We start from the raw sequence: 19,354 nt of genomic DNA on the forward strand, positions 1-19,354 counted from the left end.
TGTAGGGAGGATGTGTATACACTGCCAGTGTAGGGAGGATGTGTATACACTGCCAGTGCAGGGAGGATGTGTATACACTACCAGTGTGGATAGGATGCGTATACACTGCCAGTGTGGATAGGATGCGTATACACTGCCAGTGTGGATAGGATGTGTATACACTGCCAGTGTGGATAGGATGTGTATACACTGCCAGTGTGGATAGGATGTGTATACACTGCCAGTGTAGGGAGAATACGCTACAAATACCATTGTTCTGGCTATTACTTGGCTTTTTCATGTCCTGATTTGCGGTTCTAGAAATTCTGAGAAAGGGATGCTCAAGTTTCTAAATGTAACTATGAATTTATCTGTTTATTTTGTTTAATTGTCAGGTTTTGTCTCAAGTATTTTGACATAGAAATGAAACCGTGGGATTTATCATTAAACAACATCCTTCTTCATCACTGGCTATTTCCTTTGCTTTGTGGTCAATATCACCTGACGTTAATACAGCTATTGTCTTTTATTAAAAAGTAAAGCTGTGTGATACACTTTCCATTCTTTCATTTTCAACCTAGATCCTTTATTATATTTGAGTGGAATTTTTGTAGGAAGCAAATGTTTGAGTTGTTAAAAATCCACTTATTATAATGTTTTCAAAAGTTTTACTGTGCTGTGTCTGGATGCCAAGTTCCTCAGTTTGTCACGAGGAGTCCATTTGACTTCATGAATCTGTGAGTTTATGTCTCTCATTAAATTTGGAAATTGGTTTCTTCAGCTTGTGTTTCAGCCCCACGTTCTTCCCCTCTGTCTGGAACTCCTTGCCATACAAGGAGTTTGGGCTCCAACGACACAAATGTTACATCTTTTGTTGTCCCACAGGTACCTAACACTCTCTTTGTCTTTTCCCCCAATCTATTTTTAATCTAATCAGACTTTATAATTTTATGTCTTTCTACTTTCTTTCCCTGACACCTGTAATCTGTTACTGATATAATCCAGTGAACTTTTAATTTTTATTTATTGTATTTTCAGTTCAATTTAGCACTTATCTAAATTTCCATGGCTTCAGTAACTCATGGTAACTATGGCACAAAGATATTAAATAGAAAATTCCAAAAAATTGCTTCTTTAAAAAATATTTTAGCCAGGTAGTGGCAGCACGTGCCTTTAATCGCAGCATTTGGGAGGCAGAGGAAGGTGGATTTCTGAGTTTAAGAGCAACCTGGTCTACAGAGCAAGTTCAAGGACAGCCTAGGATACAAAGAGAAACCCTGTCTCAAAAAGCAAAACAAACAAGCAAGCAAACTATTTTAATTATATATGTTGTGGGGGATATAGACAGGCACATGAGTGCAGGTGCCCACAGAGGGCAGAGGCATCAGATCCCTCTGGAGCTGGAGTCACATACAGGTGGTTGTGAGCTGTCCAACATGAGTGCTGGGAATCAGACCTGGGTTTCTCTGCAAGAACAGTTCTTATCCTCCAAGCTATCTTTCCAATCCTCCCACTTCTACTAATAATAATAACAACAATAATAATCCTTAAGGTTTAATTTATGCATTGCAAACTCTCATGCTATCTTGCTTCTACTTGCTGCCACAGACATGAATACCCTCTGTCCAGCATTTCTGCCCTGCACATACTATTGTACATACTACCTACACACTAGAGAAGTCTTATTACTGTATACAGGAACTGTTCTATTTTATTATAGTTGTCTTTAATCTCTTACCTTACCTAATTTGTAACTTAAACTTTTATTACAGGTATACATTATATGTTCAGCATTATGTACGAGGAATCTTAGTACATATTCTCCTTGGTAATTCTATATGGTTTGTGGTGGTTGAATGAAAATGAACCCCACAGATTCATAGGGAGTGGCACCACGTGAAAGGATTAGCAGATGTAGCCTTGTCATAGGAAGCGTGTCACTGGGTGTGGGCTTTGGGGTTTCAGAAGCCCAAGCCAGGCCCTCTCTCTGTTTCTCTCTCTCTCTCTCTCCTTCTTGATGTCTGTAGATCCAAATGTAGAATTCTCAGTTCTTCCAGCACCACATCTGCCTACTGCCATGCTCCCTCACATGGTAATGGACTAAACTTCTGAAACTGTAAGCCAGTTCCAATTAAAAGCTTTCTGTTAAAGAGTTGCCGAAGTCATGATGTTCTCTTCACAAGCAACAGAACACTACTAAGACTGACTCTCTCTCTCTCCTCTCTCTCTCTCTCTCTCTCTCTCACACACACACACACACACACACACTTCTTTGTTGACGCTTTGGTTTGTTTCAAGAGTGTTAATAATGACTTGTTAGGCAATTTTAAAAACTGCTTGAAAACTTATTCCGAGATTTCTACTTTTGAGTCATCTCAGTGTTGGTGCCTGTCTGAGTCTGCCCAGGCTCCTATAACAAAATACCATAGATGGAGTAACTTAATAAACTTTATACCTCACAATTCCAGAGGCTGAGAGAGAAAAGCTTGAGCTGTTGGCCAGTTCAGTTCCTGGCTGAAGGACCCTTCCTGGGATGCAGATGACACAACAGACAGGCATGCTGGTCCCTCTCCTCTTCTGAGAGCTCCACCCCACCCTCATGGCCTGAGCTTCATTATTTCCCAAAGATGTAGCTCCAAAGAAGATCATGTTGGTGGTTAGAACTTAAACATAGGCCTTTGGGGGAGCATAAACATTCAACTGTCTCACTTAATTCTAAGTTATGATCTTCCCAGGCTCTTGACGAGATGAGTGGTTTTCAAGAATAGGCTAGCTATCTGAGGTCTTAAGTTATGAAATATTCTCTTTACTCTTGTTTGTTAGGAGGTAGTCCGTCCCCTGCTAGTTTTCTTGGGTGTGCTGGCTCTAGCATATTTACATGGGCCATGACTCAAGAGACAGTTCAGTTTTCAGTGCCAGTCTGGCCTGCTTCCTTTGTGCGGCCTCCCACACTGGAGTCTAATTCTCAGCCCGTTTGCTGTGTGGATGCTCGTCAGCTTTCTCTGGAGAAAAATGAAGGGTCGTGTCTAAGACTACTTTTCAGATCTACTCTTTCCACCATTCAGTCTAGGCTGCGGGGGTTAGAGCATCGGCTGCTATCACTGAATACAGGATCTTGCAAATGGAAGATTTGGCCTCTACTTACAACACCCTTGTAGGGCAACTGAAATGCTTATTTTTGGAAATTAATAGTTCCTGCTATTTGTTCACTTCCCCCACTGACTCTATCCCAGTGGACAGCTGTCTGATGCCACTAGGCTGGGAATGGAAGGACAGATTCCCTATTCATCCTCACTGACACTACCTCATCAGAGAGATGTGAAAAGCCGTCTCAGTGTTCCCAGGCAGAGGTATTCACGTTCCCCATCTGATTTCTGCTCACACCACCCCTGCACCGTAATCAGTCTCTACTCCCAGGGTATAGGTGTGTAGGTGTGTGTGTGTGTGTGTGTGTGTGTGTGTGTGTGTGTGTGTGTAAAACCAAGCTCCATGATTGGTCTCTGCTGGTACACCAAGAAAGGATGAAGAAAGTAGCTACCAGGCAGAGGGTAGAAACTGCTACGCTCTCAGTGACACCATAGACGAGAAGCACATTCATGTTATCTAACGGCCATTCTGACTGGATGCAAGTTCAGGCTCCCCAGTTAATTTCTGCTGACCCTGGTATAGGAATCAGAATTCAGGGCTGATACCATCACAATTCTATAATTCTAGACTCTCTTACTTATCTCCTACTGGTCATGAATGTATATTATGGGGTTATGGTCAGGATCCCATGATTTTGGGCAGAAGTAGGACAGGTACTATCAAAAGTCTTTTTTTTTTTCTTATGGACTATTCCTTTTCTAACCAGAAAGTTTTAGTGTTTTAGAACCTGCTACTTAAGCTAAGCTTAGCAGCACATGCCAGTACCCGACAGGCAAAGGCAAGAGTATCACATGCTTGAGTCCCGCCTGGGACACAATGCACTCCAGGTCACCCTAGGCTATGTACTGAGACTCTGCCTTAGAATACAAAGAATCTTTTAAATTATCTAAAGCTTGCTGATATTTCAGCACCTGAGATTCTGCAGTGTCCAGGGTGGAATATGTAGGGTACAAGAAGACCCAGAAAGATACTAACACATCATTCCTAAAGCTCCAAGATTTCCTGCCACCTTTTAGGAATCTCCACACTGCATCTATGGTTATATCCAGGGGCTAGTCACCTTCAGTGGGGGCGCTGGGGAACATGAGCTTGCCAGAGTCGAAAGCTAAAAATCATACCATTTTCTAGTCACACTCAAACATTTTTTACATTTATTTATTTAGTGTGTGTGCATACTTGTATGCCATGGCATATGTATATGTATGTGTGCATACATGTGTGTATGTGCAGGTTTGATGGCAGGGACTTTACACACTGAGACATCTTGCCATCCCTGAGACAACTTTTTGAGAGGCAAGAAAATTTATGTAAATGAATTAAAGTAACTATCAATTCAAGAGAACTGATACCCTTTCTCTTGCAAATTCATGTCAGATCTGAGGAACACAATTGAGAGATATAATCAGAATCTGACAGGATTGTTTTTACAAACAGAGCAAAAGTGTCACCTGTATTTACAAGCTTTATATAGCATAGACTTAAAAACCAATTAGCTAAAAGTATGAAAGGCTCTGTAGCCAGGAGCAGGAGACCTGTAAAAAACAACAAAACAACAAACCCAAACCTATTTCAAATCAATTTGCTTGTGCCAGAGTCAGCGCTGACATGGTCAATCAGCTCTACATGAAAGAGGGGACCAGGTCCTCAGTGCAAAGGTAACCGTCCCCAGCCCCCTGGGTGCTGAGGCAGGCAGGTGGCTCCACCCAGCAGCTGCTAAGGCCTTGCTGCTAAGCTGTTCTGTGGATCCCTCTGCAGAGGGAAATGAATTCTTTAAACAACAATGGAAAACTTACAATCTTTGCCCTTACATTTTCAAATTTTCCAACAATTACTCACAGTTTCTCACACTAATTAAGCTATGAAAAGAAAATGTCATAGGAGGAGAAAATTTCAATTGCACTTACCAGGAAAGCAGAGAGAAAAGTAAGGTTAAGTGGGTTTTCATCCACAGAAGATAAGGAACCTAGAACAACTTCTAAGTTCCTCACAGAGCCACCTGATACCCCAAGGGAACAAGTGACAAGCCCTGGCCACAGGGACACCAATCTTCGTTCTCCTGGCCTCTCCTTCACTGGGTGGCACAAACGCTTACCCCTCTCTGGCCAATCATGCGCACCGCACACCACTTTCACTTGCTAACGCTGTCATCCTGCTCCTTCCTTTTTTTTGTTTTTTTATATATATATTTTTATGTGTGTACCATGTGTGTGCCTGTTGCCCACAGAGGTCAGGAGAGGGCACTGGATCCCCTGGGACTGCAGTTACAAAAGGTTGTGAACCACCATGTGGATGCTAGTGATCAAACCATGGTCCTATGCAAAGAGTAACAAGTGTTCTTCTCTAATGGGCCAAGTCTCTGGCCTGCCCCTTCTACCATGCACTATCTCCTTGATAGACACGTGGCCTTGGTAAGCTAACTAAAGACATGAAGGTTTGGGGTTTGTATTGGTTTGGCTTGGTGATTTGAGATGGAGTCTATACAGCCCATGCTGGCCTGGAAATTACTATGTAGTCCTGGTAAGCCTAGAACTCAAATAATCTTCCTGGTTTTTAGCCTCCAGAGTGCTGGGATTACAGCACTGGAATTATAGGTATGTGTGAGCATGTGTAGCATCTCATATTTCATTTATAAATATCCCCATTTTGACTGTTTTGGGCACTATGAATCTACAAGTGCTGTCAATGCATGGCGTCCTTGCTGATGTCTACTGTTGCGTCCCACTGATTAGTATACCGATGTTCTGACATCTGATAGGATGCACATTCTAGATTAGCTTATCATCAATTTTGTTAGATGGTATTTGAAAAACAAAAAGGTGGCTGCTTCACTGGGTTCTGAGGATAATGTTAGGTAATACATATACAAAGCCTTTGCCTTTGCCTCTTCCTCCCTGAGATTACAGGTGCGTGCTTTAGTACATCTTAAATAGGTCGACACTAGCTCCACGTTAGAGGTTCATTAGTCTCAGAAACACTTGTACAGAACCTGAGGATTCCTGGACCCACATGGTAAAAAGAGAGACCCAATCCTACTGGGGTACCATAGCTTGCACTTCCCATAACCCTGTAGAATAAATAGAAATCTAAAGGACCTAAGCCATTTTGAACTAAAAACTGTCAAGAACCTAATCTGCTCTTTCAAGACTCTGCTGGTGTTCAAGAGATAGGGCCACGAGGCAGTCAGTGGAAAATGGGACTGTGAGGGAGGGAAGAGGGAGGGAGGACTTGGACCTACAGAGCAGCTGTCAAAGAAGGTTCTCTAAGGACCACTAGGTCTCAACTGGGAATAAACAGAAACACTCCATGATAGCCCTGAACAGTATATGAACTCACGATCCACACTAAAGTGCTATGTCTTCCTGGGATGAGCTGCATCCGTGAGTCCTCCCAGAAAGTAGGGCCACAAATTCTCCTGCTTTTCCTTCTTATACCTTAGCCGGTGTGGAGACTTAGAGCTAGGGGAACTTCAGCTTCAGAAACTAGAGGCTCCCAAAGAATACATTTGCTACATTTTAAACAGACAAATCCTCAGGCTTTGTACTCTCTTATCTACCTCCTTATTTAAAATTTTAAAGGTTTGTTTTATTTTATGTGCATGAGTATTTTGTCTACAAGTATGTCTGTACACCACATGTGGGCATGGCCTGCAGAAGCCAGAAAAAGGCATCAGATCTCATGGAACTGGAGTTACAAACAGTTGTTAGCTGTCACATGGGTGCTGGAAACTGAACCCAGTCATCTGCAAGAGCAATCAGTGTTTTTAACCACTGAGCCATCTCTCCAAGCCCTATTAAAACAAAACAAAACTCAAATGTGTGTCTAATCCCATTGTTAAGTAAAGATTCTGGGTTATGATCACTTCTGCTTTATTTTGCAATTTCTCCAAACATGTAGAACACTGGATCCTAACCTAAAAAAGAAATGCTTTGAGCAGTTTTTTAAAATAGTATATAAAGATGTTGGGCAGTAGTGGCACATGCCTTTAATCCCAGCACTCAGGAGGCAGAGGCAGGCAGATTTCTGAGTTCTAGGCCAGCCTGGTCTACATAGCAAGTTCCAGGGCAACCAGGGCTACACAGAGAAACCCTCTCTTAAAAAAACAAAAACTATACCAAACCAACAACAAAAAGTATATAAATGGTTTTTTATTTGTTTTTCAAATTATTTTACATTATTATTTTATGCCTTCTATATAAGTTTCCAGGTAAAACCAGTCTCTGCTGGCAAAAACCGACAAAAAAGACCATTACATACCTGCTCATCCTTTGAATTCTCCATCTCTGCTCCCTCTTTGAATTTGGCCAGTGCACTCTTGAGGTCCTGAGATGTGTAGGTGTTGGTGTTGATGTCCAACCTGTCCACAGAGAAGCTGAGAGTCAGAAGGAACATACTTCTCCAAGTGTAAACTTGGCCAGCCCCGTTCTAATTCTTAGTATACTGTATACCTCTGCCGTAGGGTAGCCAGGACCCAACAGGGTAACTGAACTTGAAGTCAAAATGGAGTTATTTCACAAGACAGAAGGAACGGAGACCTACACTGGACAAAGTGCTTGTAGCCAGCTGCTCAGACAGAAGCTGTGCTGCTGCCTCTGAGCCTGTGTCCCAGCAGAGCCTCTGGGAGCAAAGGATTTAGACCCAGGAGTAGGAAGTAACAGGCACCCCCATCTATAATCCTGAGACTTGATTCGACAAGCCGACTTGTGTTGCATAATGAAATGGGTAGATTTCCACACTAATGTTTGAGCACAGGGTGGGGTGTGAATCCAACAGAGGAACAGATGTGAGACCTGGGAGGAGAAGAATCACCAACCACTTTCTCCAATCATCTTCAAGAGGACGGAGTAAAGGAACCAATGTGACAGTGACCTCAAGAACCTACAGATATGACAGCTGTTTCCCCAGACCTCCCTGTGCCTGATTAGCCAGCCATCTTCTTTGGTGGGAACAAGGCGAGGTCCCATCCTGAGTGATCAACTCAGTCAGTGAACAAAGGCCAAAGCAGGAGTGATGAAGACAAATGCAAGTGAGCTGGCGTTTAGCCAAACGGTCCAGCTGTGGTTAGAGACACAGCAGGACACTCACTCTAATGGTCGAGAAGTGGAGTACAGACATTTCAATTCTTAACACAGGCACCCAAACTGAAGAGTCATACATCGTGTTCATGTACCCAAACTCTGAAGTTCCGTGTTGTTTCTCTAACTTAGTCCAGTGATGTTCCAGCCTCAAACTTGGCAAGTTTTCCTTAAGACCTCACATAAGAGTCAAATGCTCACAATCCTCAATTCCACAGACTCACAATTTTATGTCACACACAGTACAAAAGTTCCATCATTGATAGCACATTATCACAGTTGTTAGGAGATGTTACAGTTCTGACAGGCAAGGACCGAGGAGCAGGTCTTTAGGAAACCGTTTTACTAGAAACATGAGCCCAGACATAACTAAAAATACCCTGGACACAAATGCACAACTGAGACTCCAAACTATGGTTTAATACACTTTGTGTTGTAGGATATAAAACTAGCCCCCTCTAAAGAATGCTATGGTGACCCCCAAACAGTCACAGATTCCCCTGATCCAGAATCTGCTATTTTCTGGCTTACCAAAAGGGAACAAATAAATAACCAGCAAATGACTTAACCACTTTAAAAAATAATTCACACTTTAAAAATGGAATGGGGGGGGGGGATTCCCCACCTTTTCAAAATGTTTCTGGAACTACTAAAAAACTAAAATTTACAAAATAGTTGATAAAGAAATATTCCTCTGGATTGTACAAGAAGGGAGGCGGGACCACTGACAGACATGCATGGTTAGTCAGACTCGGCTTCTTTCTCTTCTACTTGTGAGCGGCTCATGTGTTCCATCTCTCTGTTTTCTGCAGGCAGAGCTCTAGTTTGCTGGTCACCACTTCAGCCTGCCTGCACTCTGCTCCCCTCTTCCCTTCGGTTCGCACTTGTCTAACAATTTATTCTTTTCCTCGGCCTTTCAGCTTGCATCCAGCATGGCAGCAGTGGCTTGGTCAACAGCCTCATGAGCAGCGTTGGGCTCCACCTTCACTGCCCAATCCATGCTGCCAACCTTCCTCTTGGGCATCGTTGGCAGCACAGGATGGAAAGCATGTATGATGCTGAACCTGCTGCAGAACTGCACTGCCTAGCTGCCAGCCATACACAACTGCTGGGAAAACGGGACATGTCAAAGGGAGGGGAAGTGGCTGCTTCCTGCTCTATTCCAAATCCAACAGGTCTCAGCCCTGGTTAGAAGGATCTGTGTTCAGGACTCTCCTCATTCAGCTTGATTCATCACGAGTCTTTAGGGCTCTGAGGAAAATACATGTTCTCTCTAAACCTCAGTCCTCAACTAATTTGTTATAGCTAACCATTCCCTTTGCTTGAGCACTAACTCGTGGGTCAGCACAGACTCCTCTTTTAAAGGTGTGTTTCATTCAAATGATTAGCACAATCTCACACACTAGGAGATATACAAGGTTCTCTCCTCCACTGCCAAGCTTGTGAGGATACCACTGCCTATCTCCATTCTCGGGAGCTAAGGATTCAGGAGCTGCAGGAGGAGCAGATTCTCTTCCTCCTACTCCTCGACTTTGCAAGACTAATGCCGTTTTGTCTTGCATCTAATTTTTCCCAACACATGAAAGACAGAGGCCAACCTGGTCTACAGAGCAAGTTCCAGGACAGTGAAAACAAGATAAAAGACACAGTGCCTCATTATGTAGCTCTGGCAAGGGTGGCCTCAAAGCTGGCCTTGGAGCTACCCTGCCTCTGCCTCCTGATGGCTGTTTACATTGCCACTTGCTTTAATGTAGATCCTGTCCTTACCATACTGCTAACACTGTTCTGTTGTTTGTTTTGGGGGGCAGGGTCTCATATATCTCAAGCTGGGCTCAAACATTCTGTGAAGCTTAGAGTATGATCTCAACCTTCTAATCCTCCTGCTTCCTCCTGCTTTTCTGTTGTACCTGAGATGGCCCTACAACTTCATATATACTAGGCAAGCACTCTACCAACTGAGCTATATTCCCAGCCCTATCGTTGTCTAACACTGTTCATCAAAATTGCCAGTGATTGATAATCAAATCCAATGGATTCCCACCAACTTCATGTTCCTCTACCAGTAAGCAGTGTCTGACAGCTCTCCCTTCCTCTAAGTCTCCTGGTTTGTCACTGCGCTTGCCCATCTCATCACTCCTCCTCCATCTCTCCATGAGCCCTCCTCTCCTACCTGAAACCCTATATGCTGGAATGGCTCACAGTTCAGTCTTGAATAACCTTCCCTTTCCACCTCTATGGTGAGACATTAAAATATCTATCTGACAGTTATGCCCACACTAATATCTTTAGTTCAAATCCCTCCCCTCAAACAGCAGGATCTTATACAACTACCTGCTAGGATTAATCTTGATTTTTATGATTAATTTTCAACTTTATTTCATCAGGTGGGAGGGAACAGAGGGAGAGAGTGCTGAGGAGGACTGCTGGTGGGGACATTTCGGAGTCAGGTAGAAGCCTGGAGCCGGATAATCTCCCAGGAGTCTATGAGGAGGACCCCAGCTTGACTCCTAGCAGTAGTGGGTAAGCAGCCTGAACTGGCTGTCTCCTATGACCAGCTATTGTCATCAGAGAGGTGCCATCCAACAAACTGATGGAGGCAGATGCAGAGACCCATGGCAAAACATTAGGTGAAGTTCAGGAATCCTGCAGAGGAGGAGAAAGGCTTATAGGAGCCAGAGAAGTCAAGGACACAATGGGAAGGCTTACACAATCAACTAACCTGAGCTCATAGGGGCTCTCAGAGACTGAACTGATAACCAGGAAGACTGACCTATGCACTCTGTATATATGTTACAATTGTGTAGCTTAGTTCTCTTATGGGACTCCTAACAGTGGGGAGAGGGCAGTCTTGCCTCGCTTACTGGCTTTTGGGACCCTACTTCTCATATTGGATCGCCTTGCCCAGCATTAATACATGGGGGGGGTTGCTTAGTCTTATTGCAGCTTGATATACCACCATGTTTTATTGATACTCATAGGAGACCTGCCCTTTCCTGGATGGGGGGAAGTAGGGGGATGGAGGGTGGGGGAGAGAGGCTGGGAAGGGAGGATGGGGGTGAGGGAAGGGTATAGCTGGGCTATAAAATAGATGGGGGGGATACCTAGGGAATTTAGCATATCTGTAAAGTATACCTGTAAAGGCATTTCTCATCGCAATTACATCATGAGGCCCTGTCCGAAGCAAGGGCTGTGTCTTCCTGTATCTGTGACTGGCTTTGCTCTGCCATGTCCTCCCCATCATAATGGTATGATGCTCCTGAAACTTTAAGCCCAAATAAGGAATTCCTTGAGTTATTTCTTTCAGTGTGTACTCACAGCAAAGGGGAAACGGACTGGTGTACTAACTGATGTATCTTTGGTCTCGGAGGTCTTTTGCTCAAAAACAAACAAAAACAAAATCGACCTATTATTTATCTACTTATGGTCCAGGTGTGGTCCCCAGCACGTACGCAGCAGCTGGAGGACAACTCTCAGGAGTCGGTTCTGGTATGTTCCTTCCACCATGCCCCAAGGGATGAAACTCAGGTTATGAGACCTGGCAGAAAGCATGTTAACCCTCTGAGCCAGCCAGCTAGCCCATCCAAGTGAGTTTCAGGTGTGAACACACACTTCACACTCAGTTAATAAAAAATATTGCTCATGATACTTGTCTCTAAAAAATCTAGTTCATCTGCAACTTTTCTATTTCAAAAAAACAACACCTCTAAGTGCTCAGTGGCTCAAGCCCCAGAAAGAGGCCGTATTCCAAATTTTCTCCACTCTTCAGCCTCTACCCTAAGCCATCTACAAGTCCTGTGGCAGCACTTCCAAACTAACTCCAAATTCACCCGCTCTGCGCTGTGATGCCCTGGACTTAGTTACCACTCTGCCCTGTCTGGTCCTACTGAAATGGTGTCATGGGGGGTTTTGCTGCTTCTTCCCCTAGTTTCAATCTCTTATCCAGACACTATGGTTATTCTGTTAAGGTATACTAAGCCACTCTCTTGCCTAAAATGCTCTAGTCCTTTCTACTGTACCTAGGTGTACAGAGAGCATTCAGAATGTTCCCCAACGCCCCATACACTGTGTCACCCCACACATCTACCCCACCCTCACCTCTGCCAGTCTCCCAGCATCTCTTCCTCTCTAGCCACCTGAGTCATTTTTCTGTTTCTCAAACTTGACAAAGCCTGGGGCTCTGCTTTCTGTTCCATCTGCTTGAAATGCTATAACCCCCAAACTTACAAACAGAATGCTTTGTAGGATTTAAATTCTCTTTCTTTAGCTTGCAGCTCAAATATGTTGATGAGGTCTTCCTTCCCAAATCATCCTATCTAACATGGTCTGCTGCAGAGACTCATTACCTTGGCTCATTTCTTCCCTAGAACTTATAATTTGTAATTATCTTACTCATATGTTTATTTTCTTGGTTTTCTGCCTGTCAACCTCCACATGGCCTCCACTCCCCTCATTGAGGCTACCACTGGTCTGTTTCTCACTGTTTCCCCAGTGCCGGTCACGCAGGCACTCAGTAGGTCTCTGTGAAATGAACTAGTACAGCAGGTAAACAGCTTGGCCTTGGCTCATCTCTTCACCGCTATACCATACCGCAGCATGGCAAATGCCCGATCCAAGACAGTACAGCTCAGATGGAACAGAGTCTGTCCTTTACTCCTCTAACACAGGAGAAGTTCCAAAAAGATTCCAGGGCAAAGAGATGCTTGTCTATGAAGATGCTGACAGGATGACTTTTATGCCTAAAAAGATTCTTGAAGTCAGGCAGTGCCAAGAGTACCTTCTTTTTTTTTTTTTTTTTTTTTTTTTTTTTGGTTTTTTTCGAGACAGGGTTTCTCTGTGGCTTTGGAGCCTGTCCTGGCACTAGCTCTGTAGACCAGGCTGGTCTCGAACTCACAGAGATCCGCCTACCTCTGCCTCCCAAGTGCTGGGATTAAAGGCGTGCGCCACCACCGCCCGGCCAAGAGTACCTTCTGAGACAGCCCTAAGTCTCTGCCCCAGGCTTAGCACCCACAGGCTCCTGGCTCTGAGGAGCAACATGACCAGCAGGACTAGTGGACAGGCGTGGCTCCCTCTTTCTCCAGTTCAGTGACTCATCTGAACAACCTGATAGAAAGGGGCAGGCCTTGTCCTCCACTGCACACTAATCAGATATCCAAAACACTGTCCATTTCAGGATGCTGGCTCTTAAGTCTCTGTTCCAGGCCACTCACTGCTCCACAGCCAGGAAGACGCCGGGAAGTAGAGGAGGCTGGTTGAGGATCTGTCCAGAAGGCTGCAACAGCTGAGAGAGAAAGGGAAATGTCTAGCATACTCTGGGGAACATTCTAGGCAAAGCCCTCAGTAACAGTCCACAGGGGAAAAGCAAAGAGGAAAAAGTAGGAACAAGAGTTCCTCCTCCTTATGGTGTCTCTACAGACCACAGAGGCTTTTGCTCTAGGACAGTGGTTCTCTACCTTCCTAATGCTGTGACCCTTTAAGACAGTGCCTCATGTTGTGACCACAACCATAAAATTATTTCATTGTTACTCCATAATTGTAATTTTACTACTGTTCTGAATCATAACGTAAATATCTGGTATGCAGGATATCTGGTAAGTGACCCATGGAAGGGTCAAGACCTGCTCTAAAAGGAGCAAAGAGAAAGCAGTGAGTGCTCCTACTGATGACCTGAGCAGTGAGTGCTCCTACTGACGACCTGAGCAGTGAGTGCTCCTACTGATGACCTGCAGCCCGGGCGGGAGGGTGGAGCACACAAAACAACAAACCAGAAGCTCTCAATTCTTAAGCCAAAGAGGAGGTTCGCTTTTTCATTAAAAAATAAGAACTGGATGAGCTGTGAGCAAAGAGTTCCATGTGCCGTGACCAACACACTGAAGCATGTGCACACACATGCTTTCTGGAGGTGGGAAAGGTTAGCAGGTTGTACAACAGTACCTGATTATTCCTATATGGCTGTGAGAAAGAATTGTATGATTTGGGCCACCACAAGTATAGGCCTATATGAAGAGATAGGGAAGAAGAAAGAACTTTCCTAGTCTGTGATGACGACAAATGCCTCCATTTTAATGGAAATTAGAATCTCCTAATTGTAAAAACTGTCCATGCTCCTTTGTAGGGTTTATGAGTGGCACTGGACTAAACAGGGACATGGACCAGCTAATGGTATTTTAGTCAGGTGGTAGGTCAAGGAAAGGTCATAGAGCTGGAGAAATGGTTCAACAATTAAGAGAGCATGCTGCCCCTCCAGAGGACCTGAGTTCAGTTCCCAGCACCCATGTTGGATGGTTCACAACCACCTGTGACTCTAGTTCTAAGATATATGACACCCTCTTCTTGCCTCTGCAGGCACCCCACATGTTTGACACATACAAACACACATTTGACACATTTTTTTTAAATGAAACAAAAAGAAAAAAAGAGCATGGTAGTGGTGACAAAATCCTATCACTTGGGAGATTAGAGACAGGTGGATCTCTGTGAGTTCATGGCCAACCTTGTCTACAGAGCAAGTTCCAGGACAGTGAAGGCTACAAAGAGAAACCCTGTCTCAAAAAAAAGAAAGAGAGAGAGAGAAGGAGGGAGGGAGGGAGAGAGAGAGGAGGGAAGAAGAGTCAGCTCTCTAACATCCCTTTCTAGTTTACATATAACTGTAAAATTTGTTAAATTAAGCCAGGTGGTAGTGGCAAAAAACTTTAATCCCAGCACTCAGGAGGCAGAGGCAGACGGATCTCTGTGAGTTTGAGGCCAGCCTGGTCTATAAGAGCTAGTTCCAGGACAGGATCCAAAGCTACAGAGAAAACCCTGTCTTGAAAAAAAAAAATCAAAAAAAATTGTTAAATTAGTAATAATCAAAAAACTGAATAGGATCTATTTAATCAAGATTAATTCCAAATAATTTTCAGAACAGGGTCCACAAACTACAAGTGATAGCCAGTTAATATTTTAAGCTCTGTGCCATCTCCACTCTACCACTGTAACAAGAAAGCAGCCATAGACGACATGTAAAGAAATGCCGTGTGATTTCACATAATTTCCACAATCATTAAATGTTCTTTTTGGTTTTTCTAACTATTAAAATGAGAACCACCCTGGCTCACTGGCCATACCTAGACAGGTAGCAGTCCCAGCAAGTCTGGTCCCTGTGCTAATGCTATATATTAATATTAAGGGGTATTAATCCTGGCCACCCAGGCCTAAGTTTCCCTTCCTCTCTTTCAGGAAATACCAAGCAAGGAAAATTTGTTAATTCGAGGTAATTAACAGGAAAAATAGAAACTGTTAATTCTCTAAAATCAAGCCGCTCGAACTGGTTATTACAAAGTTAGGAATCCTGCAAACACTGGGCCTGCGGTAGCTTCCACTCACACACTCCGGGAAAGCTTATTTTAACCCTGCTAACGAGAGGGAAGTTAGTCTGAATTAGACTTCTACAGGCAATTTTATTGTTCACCAAGGGAATATCACCGAAAAGCAGAAGGCCTAACAGGCTTGTTTTAATGAACAGATGACTCATCGGTAATCAGCACATGAATTGCTGGGATTCAAGTGGGTACCCTTAAAGAACTGGGGAAACAGCTTCACTTTTAAGACAGGTTAAGTATTCCTCTACAGCATCTATTTTCTTTCCAAGATATTTCTTTCCAAAGAAGTGAAGTAAATGTCCATAAACCCTGACAATTTTAATCATAAATTCTACAGTGTTAAATTTCAAATAAAAATTGTAACACACACAGCTGGTCATGGAGCACGCATTTAATCCCAGCACTTGGGAGGCAGAGGCGGCAAGAACATCTGGGCTGAGTTCAAGGCCAACCTGGTCTACATAACAAGTTCCAGGACAGCCAGGGCTACACAGAGAAACAAATCCACACTTGAATTAGGTAACATTGCTAGTATTTCCAAATCAATCCATCATTAAGTCTCCTAGTCCCTAGGACTAATACAGTACCTTTTGCCTTTTTTAAATCCTTTTAAATTATTTTGGAATTTGTCTTCTTGTTGGAGTTTCACCTCTCTTGCTCCAGTTTGTAGATTCAATCGCACATGGGATCCTGCAGGAACAGCCTGACCTGAAAGTCACAAAGAGAAAGGTTGCATGGCATACAGGAAACTCGGCAGGACAGTGGATGGAATGGCTGGCTAACACACCAACAGGACCGAGCAGTTTCTGAAGATCAGAATACCATGTCCAGTTTACTTCTCTGACCCAACTCTCTCTGTGTCCTGATCCCACACTCACTCAGACAGACTCTTTCCACTATTCTCTAACAGAATCTGTAAGACATTAAGGTAAGGTGGTCAAAAGGACCCGCAATCCTAAGATCAACACCTGCTCATCAGAATGTGATAATCACGTCTACTTTGTACCTTCTGGGAATAAGGCTAGTAAACTCTGTTGTTGTCTGCAGTGGGCAAACGGCGGGTAACCCCTCAACCATCATCAAGACATTGCTGACACTATTGTCTTTCTCTGTAACACCCTTCTTGCCCCTCCCTTGAAAGTCCCACACCATCCAAGACATCCCAGAATTCTAGCAAGCTTGGTAGCTCATCACCCTCGTTTTTAAGACTGGGCTCTTTTGCATCTCTTTTCCCTGATCACAGAAACTGTATTTCTTCCTTTTGGATTTCCCCAGGCCGAATGCTAGGGCTTGGTACATAAAATATGTGGTTCATAACACTTATGAATAAGAAAAAGGGATCTGATGGGCATAGTGACACGCGCCTTTAGTCCCAGCACTCTGGAGCCAGAGGCACGCAGACCTGAGTTTGAGGACAGCCTGGTCAATAGAGGGAGTTCCAGGGCTACATGGAGAAACCCTACATAAAAAAAGAAAAAGCAGAAAGATATAGTAGCCAAGGAAGCAGGCAGCAGAGCTAAGAGAAACTGAAAAACTACACCCACTTACTTATCTCAGAGGAACAGATCCATTAGCTGGGGAAACAAGTGTTGTCAAAGGATGCAATGCACAAAATACCCAGAGATAGTTTACAAGCGACTATGCCAATATCACGTACTACAAATAGAACATTATACTCATTCATCCAGTCATTCAGAGAAAATGCATTTACCAGGCAACTATTACATACCACACCACCAAAATAATCTTTCTACATATAAACTATATATAAATAAAAATAATTTTAAAATGATTTTAGATAGATGATAGATAGATAGATAGATAGATAGATAGATAGATAGATAGACAGACAGACAGATAGATAGATAATGTTTATATAGATATGTTCTTACCCTGTAACCTAGATAGCCTAGAATTCACTATGTAGCCCAGGCTAGACTTGAACTCTTGATTTTCTTGCCTGAGCCTCCTAAATCCTGGGATTACAGGCATGTACCAAAACATCCAGCATGCCAGCACAAAGATTACTGTCACTGGCTGAAGGCCTGACAATTCATAGAAGGAGCTTTTTGGAGACAGGAAATTTGAAGCGAAAATGATGCCTCTAAATCTGGGAGTGGTGGCACCGACCTCTAACCCTGGCATTCAGAAGACAGCGGCATAAAAGGAATAAGTATTTTTCTTTAAAAACAAAAACACAAAAAAAGATTCATTCTGACACTTGGACTTTGCCTGTTTTCTTTGCCAGAGATGGTCCTGAGTATTGGCGCTGAGTTTGATTCAGGAGCACAAAATAGAAAACAGGCATGGTAGTAATAGCTCTAATCCCAATACTTAGAGCATGAAGCAGGAGGATTTTGAGTTTGAGGCTACCCTGAGTACTCAATATGAGGACACCCTGAGCTACATAATAAGACCTTTAAAAAAAAAGTGATAATCTTTAAAAAAAAAATCTTTGTAAGAAAAAACAAAAAACAAAAACATAGCCCAAGCTCTCTCAGGCTGATCACAGGAACCCAGAGACTAAAGAGTACTGAACAGAGAAGAGCTCACGGTTCTCAATGCTAGCAGGACTGCGGCAGATTCTTGGTTACTGTAGTCACTCTGCCTCCAACCAAGGAACTAGAAAACATCATACTGAGATGTGTCCTTTCTGTCCTGCCACTCCACCGCAAAGAGGAGTGGCTGCAGCCCTGGCTGAAATACACAGAACCTGCAGTACATCTAAAAACTATCGCTGGGATACACACGGCGGGGGGGCTCCTAAATGAGAGGACCCTGTGTGCAAAGGCTTCGTCACAGTGCACGGGTCAGGCTGGACCATAGCACCAGGAAGGTCATGGGGAAGGCTATGGCACAGCACTGGAAGGAGTGTGGGCTCACATTGCTGCTCTATACAAGGCCTGGTTTCTCTCTTGGAACAGAGACATAACACTAATGAGCTGAGTTGATAGCACATACCTATGATCCCAACACTTGTGAAGCAGAGGCAGGAGACTTACCGTAAGTCCCAGGCTAGCCCGGGCTACACAATGAGTTCTAGGCCAGTATAGGTTGCAGAGTGAGACTCTGTCACAAGAAAAAACTAAAAACAAACAAAAACCCTAATGGCCTAAGATGGCTCCTGAAAAAGGTCAGGCAACTTCTATTCCTAACAGATAATTCTTTATTTTCTCCTCCCTGAACAACGAGGGAGAGAAGGTGCTTCACTCAGAGAGACCTCAAACTAGCAACGCAAACAGAATATTCTCTCCTGGGTGCATATTACAGAGATTGGAAGCCCATGAAAAAGCGCACAGTTCATTCCAGCTGTGCACTACCCGGACCACCTGTGATATACGCATCTGCTTTGCCATCTCCAAAACCTGTCCAATTTTTCTGCTATGTCTCGGTCTATCTGTCTCTCCTCTCCACCCTTCCCCCACTCAGTTTTATGAGACAGGGTCTCACTAGGTAGTTCTGAATGTCCTGGAACTCACTATGTAGACCAGGCTGGCATCAAACTGAGAGATTCGTCTGCCCCTGCCTCCTGAGTGCGGGGGTTAAAGACGTGCACCATCATGCTTGGGTGATAAATCTAATAAAATCTATTTGTTTGCTTGTGTACTTATTTATTTATTTTGATTTTTTTCAAGACAGGGTTTCTCTGTATAGCCCTGGATATCCTGGAACTTGCTATGTAGATGGCCTTGAACTCAGAGATCCACCTGCACCTGCCAAAGTGTTAAGATTAAAGGTGAGCACCACCACCACGTGGTTAATATAAATTCTTTAAAAGGAAAAAAATAAAAAGCCCAA

At 43.6% G+C, this 19,354-nt stretch overlaps 1 protein-coding gene across 5 annotated transcripts in view; it reads right to left on the minus strand.

The window, feature by feature from the left end:
- Sil1 (SIL1 nucleotide exchange factor) overlaps positions 1-19,354 on the minus strand; it is a 250,806-nt gene that overhangs the window by 70,008 nt on the left and 161,444 nt on the right. For all 5 annotated transcript variants that reach the window (XM_005355930.2, XM_026783659.1, XM_026783661.1 and 2 more), the window contains exons 4-5: positions 16,144-16,264; positions 7,381-7,480 (exon numbers count right to left, since the gene is read on the minus strand). In XM_005355930.2, the coding sequence (XP_005355987.1) occupies positions 7,381-7,480; positions 16,144-16,264 (221 nt within the window). The remainder of the gene's footprint in view (positions 1-7,380; positions 7,481-16,143; positions 16,265-19,354) is intronic.

This window comes from Microtus ochrogaster, chromosome 18, assembly GCF_000317375.1.
Source record: "Microtus ochrogaster isolate Prairie Vole_2 chromosome 18, MicOch1.0, whole genome shotgun sequence".
Taxonomy (NCBI): Eukaryota; Metazoa; Chordata; class Mammalia; order Rodentia; family Cricetidae; genus Microtus; species Microtus ochrogaster.